Below are 5926 nucleotides of genomic sequence, written 5' to 3' on the forward strand. Positions count from 1 at the left end.
AATTAATAAAATATAATTAATTTGCATAAAATATAATATAATATAATTTTGTTCGAAAAATTACAGAAATACAGAAAATGAAAAGTCATTTTGATGTAAGATTTCGATACAAAGATCATAAAAACCAGATCGACGACAAAATGTAAATATTTATATCCGTATATGTTTGCTTCTGTGTAATGAACGTTATACGTTTCAATCCCGAAACATTTCGAGATATTTCGAACAAAAGCTTTTCTATTACGTGATTTATATCTAAAATGCTCTATATCAAAATAGAAAATTATGACTTACCTGTTTTCACTTGATATTTTAAAGTCATAGAACAATCCAGTAGGAGCTGTTGAAGAGTCAATCCGGTATCAGGTATTTCCAGATCGAGCAGACGCATCATGTCGGCAGGATGATGAAAATCGAGGACTTTCGCATTCCTATCATTTGTTGATTTGACAAAGTCTAGTAGAATATCCACTACCTTCATCAAAAACTCTCTAGTGGCCGGATAACCTTCTGCATTATGCGGCAGAATGTCTGTGAACAAAATAAGAATATACAAGCACGAATCTCATATATATGAATCGTCTATTTATTAGATAATGTTGCAACAATCATCAATATAAAAACATCTAATAAACAATATTATACAATTGCATGATATTTGATTAGATAGAGATATTACAGCAAGTTTTCAATGTTTCCGAAACAAATTGTGTACCGATATTGTCTTTACGATATAAAATTTTTATTTATTTCTTTTTTTTGATATTTCTTTCTTTTTTTAAAGAAAACAATAATGATAATTCATGCGCAACACGATGCAATAACTACGATAACTCTCTAATTGTTGGGATCAAGTGAAATCTCTTCTACAGCGATATCAATTAAAACTGCATTGATAAGATTTCTTTTGGCTGTCATTTCGTTGATCAACCTACCACTTTGACGTCATCCTCGAAGATAACGTGCAATTAGAATGATTTCACCTCATCAAACAATTGAAAGTATAGACCTATATTGACACACTCTCACTTGTTTGGTGGGATGATACCATCTTATTTATGTTCTTCTTCCTTCTTCTGTTCACAGTAAATTCTTCGTGATATCATAACACTGTCTTTAACGTTAGCTAGCGTAATAGCATTCAATTCATTGCTTATAAAAATCATGCCTATAATTATATATATATATATATAAATATTCTACAAATATAATAACAAATATAATTTAAAAGCGGAATAGTAAGCAAAAATTTAGAAGATAACTTTACATAAATATATATGTATACATATAGTATTTCATCGAATCTTATAAAGGCGAGAGAATGAAGACAGAACGAAGTCATTGCAGTGGAACATTTCAATGTACTCGTGGTAAATCCTCGGCAAATTGAACTGTCCTTCTATCGCGGAGCAACCATAAAATATCTCATAGAGAGTAGACTACCCCTCGTCTCTCATTGCATTAAAGTGATCCCATGGATAAACAGCCAAGCTACTATGAGACTTCGCTTTCAAATTATATTTTAGCATTTTTAAGAAGGGCTGCAAACTGCAAACGAGATTTCTTAAGACGGCATAGAATTGTGTTTCTATTTTCTTTGTTTCTTTTTCACACAATATATATTGTTCAAAAACATCAAATATTATTATCTTAAATTACAAGTAACTTCCTTGAAAGAAATATTGATTAAAAATTGGTTTCATAAACATGCTACTGTTATTCCTTGATGTAATAAAGCTAATTTCTTATCAAATAATAATTTTGTTAAATCTTTGATAAAACAATAAAGATATTTAAACGAAAGCATTTGATGACAATTTTAAAAAGTAGATCTGTCCGGCAATACTTTTTTCGAAAAAGATCTCTCTCTTCAACCAATGAGAACATTCCTTTTCAATGATCGTAAAGATCGTGCTAAATAAAAGCCGAATAAAGAAAGAAGGGCGAAAACTTATAGTGAATCGCCTTGAGCCTATGGTTAGACAAGGGAAATCCCCGGTTTCCAACAGTCAGATCCAGCTAATCCAGCTCCATCAATCTAATGTCCAAAGACCTTCGCCTTCTTCCCGAGGTTTATAATACTTTTCGAGATACAAACAAGTTTCGAGCTATCGCAAGATTTAATTACGTTAAAATAATTATCGTTTAATTGTTATCTGCTTCATCTTTTAATTATTTCTGTTAAAAACAATAGGCTATTAATACTTTAATAATCCTCGTGTATAATAATATTTCTATTTAGATAAACAGTTAAATACAAAAGCGATATTAGTTTACGTATATGTATCCTAATTCTAATTTTTATGAAACACAGTTATCTCGCAGATTTTGCCAAGTATATTGCTTAGTTCGGACTCAATATATCTATCGTGCGTATAGTCATTCGGCACCAGATGTGTCTAGACCCTCGCATCTCGACTTTAATCAACGCGTCTTCTGGGGATTGTTACACGCGGCAATTAGTCACGCCGATTTATAAACCGGATTACGACCTTAATTTATAGTAATACTGCAGATTTCGCGTTACGATGCGTTGTCTAACGAAATTTTTGTAAATGCTTATATATCGTTTGCAAAAATCGTAATAAAAATCATTCGAGATAAAGATCCATTAAAATATCTAAAATTCTACGAGCGGCACGCGCATGTCGTTATCGCCCGCTAACACTTCCCAAACGGCGAAGATGACAAACCCTTCCGCATCCCTGCGGCGTGTAATCTGTCCTCAACCACTCGGAGTCTACCAACCTCTTTGGAATAATTCTAAATCCTCTATTATTATGCACCCTTCCGACCCACAAGCCTCGCGAAATCAGGACAATATTGTGACGCTTGGATTTTGCCCTCGAAAAGCTAAGTCAACGCTCACGTAATGTAAAATATACTTATAATATAATTTGTTCTTCTTGAATTTTATATATCACAACTGGATGATGCTGATAATATCGTTATATAAGTTACACGGAATTATGAATAATCAAAGCAGCGTTCATGCAGCACATAATCATCAATTATGTCAAAAAAACAAAATATTTATCTTTGGGATGATGCTAATATCGTTATATAAGTTACACGGAATTATGAATAATCAAAGCAGCGTTCATGCAGCACATAATCATCAATTATGTCAAAAAAACAAAATATTTATCTTTGTATTAAATTCTCTCGAATACATGCAATATTCAAATAAAAACTGATTAACTAAAAATCCTCATAAGCACTTACCCGAATACTTCAAGTTGCAATGCTCCTTGGAGAGCGAATAGGTGTTTTCGGAACTCATTAGTCTCGTGGGTGAATGCGTTCGTGCGAAATTCTGAAATCCAAAATAACGAGAATTTTTCTTCTTAAGTTGTCTGTATTTATATAACATTTGCATTAGTGAATTGACCTTTATAGCAAATTGACCCTTTTAGCAAATATCAAAATCGAATGTTTTATCGAAGAGCTTTTATTAATCAACGAAAATTTAATTTGCTCACAGAAAAATGTATAGCCGTATTAAATAACATTATAAGTCAATCAATTGTCGCTTGCTGGAAATTAAGAAACTAACACAATTAACCTAAAAATCATTAAATGTAATTATATTAAAATCACTGACGAAGATTTCGTCGACAATGTTTTCACCAACACTATCTTCGTAGATACCGAATTAGATCAACTACATATATTAATCGATATAACCATTCACCAATATATAAATTCATCAATTTCTATGTGTCATTCTATTGAAAATTTAAGTTTATTATTATTTGAAAGTAAAATATCCAGAAAACGGGAACCATTTTCTTATAACAACGATAAATTCATTGCTTACCTGACAAAATATAAAATAAGGATATAATTAGCAAGTTTTACCATAGTATTTATATTTAAAAAAAATTTAACTATTATACTAAATTTATATTAATCTAATGAAAATATTTAATGAAAACATTGTCGAGATGCCAATCTCACTAAACGAACAGATGTGATGAATGAAGTGCAATGTGGATGCCTTACATATAAGTATTCCTTGATCGCTGTGATTTTAGTGCCGATCATTTGCACATTGTCCATGTCTCTGCTTGTGTCCCTCGCCTCAACAGTCCCTACAACAATCAACAACAGGTTCCGCTTCAGTCACGACGTACTGCGGCGTCGAGTCTTTGGCGAGTTTTAGCGAGATTGCGAAATTGTTAAGCGATATTGCTATCGACTTGGCAGCGCGATAGGCTGAGCGACTGAAGAAACATGGACAGAGAGCAGTTTTTGTCGTCTTTCTTAAATTAATTTCTAAAACACAGAGCATTCTCATGTCTACATTAAAAAATTGCGAGTTTTTAGTTATTGCAAAACTAAATTCTTTAGGTGCTTAATTATTTGACAATTATTGCGAATAAAGACTGATAAGCTCGTAAGTATAATAGAATCGCGAATACTATGATTGAAAAAACGAAATACACGCACATACATACACATACAGTTAGTAAAAGTTAATTAGTTTTAAAGTTGTTATTATCTCAAAGATAAGAATATATAACCGTAAAATAAACAAATTTTTTTACAGTTTATCGAACTATCGATCGCACTTTGTATTTTAAGTAACCAAACAGTCTTCATGATTTTCTTGAACAATCGCATCACTTTGCTCTCTGAGTCAATAGCGGTCCTAGGATATAAGAAGCTGGAGAAAATTTGAAAGACATCCACCGATTATACAATAATAAAACATGCAGTACAAGAAAATACAGAAGAGAGATAGAGTGATTATGAGAACAGTGCATGATTAATGAATGTATTCGAAGAAAATATATATTACATTAAAATTAAAGTGTTGAATGCTGTCATCATCCGCTTTATCAAATCAATGCGTCGAAGTTCTCTTTTTATTTTGGAGTGGAGAAACTCACATGTGTAATCTATTTTGGGGGAAATAATCTATTAAAAGAAAATTTAGAAACAGAGATAGGCAACTGTCACAAAAAAAATATTGATTCAATAATTTTTGAAAAATTAATTCAAGATATTGTTAACTAATAGCATTTTATTTTGCGCTCTATTTTTCTCGTATATATTTCTCTTAAATATTTACGAGTTAAATAGTTTTTAACTTAAATTATATTTAGTAAAAATCTATTCTTTTCGATAATTTTAACAGCAGATTTTAGTTTTCGCTTTCTGGAATTTGAAGAAACTTTTATAAATCTATAAATAAACGATTTTTTTCAACCGTTATTTTTTGAATAAACGATATATCCTTATATTAAAAAAAAAGATTTTTATTACACCAAATAACAGATATACAAAACAAATGAATTATAAAATATAATACCATAAATTATATATTAATTATAATAAAAATTAAATAAAACTATTAGCTAAAACTATTAATTATTTAGTAAAAATGAATAGATTGATTATCGCATGCCAAAAGAAAGATAAAAATTATAAAATCGACATTAAACATTGAAAGTTTCAACTATGATTATTTTGCTTCTATATAAATCACACCGTAATATTCTATCAATGTAGCAAAACTGTAAATTGTTTTACACGTATAAAAATTTATTAACTTACCAACACTTATATATTTTGTAATTTCAATATAATCCCTTTAAAAGTATTTACTCTTCAAACCCTTTCCAAAAATTCACATCTTTTAATTCCGATTTACGGTAACGATTTTTTGAAATATATAGAATATAAATTAACAAGTTTTAAAGATAATTCTATGATAACATAGAATGACATATTACATCAGAAATTAATTTCAAATTGAAGAGAAGTAATCTACTTGCTGATTAATACAACCTTCATCTTGTACTTACCTAATCCCGCTTGTTTCTTCACCGGATTTTCTTCGTGGCCGGATGGCTCGATTTGCGGTCTCAACAAGGCCTAGGTTTCGTTTCGGAACGAGCGTAGGCTTTAAGGGTGGAAT

The 5926-nt window shown here is 30.5% G+C and overlaps 1 protein-coding gene across 3 annotated transcripts in view; it reads right to left on the minus strand.

Annotated features, from left to right (window-relative positions):
- LOC115242364 (glutamate decarboxylase) overlaps window positions 1-5926 on the minus strand; it is a 28173-nt gene extending 22247 nt beyond the window's left edge. Inside the window, exons 1-4 of one of the 3 annotated variants that reach the window (XM_029818594.1) lie at window positions 5814-5926; window positions 4006-4094; window positions 3226-3316; window positions 295-531 (exon numbers count right to left, since the gene is read on the minus strand). In XM_029818594.1, coding sequence (XP_029674454.1) covers window positions 295-531; window positions 3226-3316; window positions 4006-4062 — 385 coding nt within the window. In that variant the 5' untranslated portion in view covers window positions 4063-4094; window positions 5814-5926. Of the gene's footprint in view, window positions 1-294; window positions 532-3225; window positions 3317-4005; window positions 4095-4804; window positions 4905-5813 lie in introns of those variants that run through there. The other 2 variants (XM_029818595.1, XM_029818597.1) reach the window with 2 other exon arrangements.

This window comes from Formica exsecta, unplaced genomic scaffold (assembly GCF_003651465.1).
Source record: "Formica exsecta isolate Colony F162 unplaced genomic scaffold, ASM365146v1 scaffold591, whole genome shotgun sequence".
NCBI classification, from domain to species: Eukaryota; Metazoa; Arthropoda; class Insecta; order Hymenoptera; family Formicidae; genus Formica; species Formica exsecta.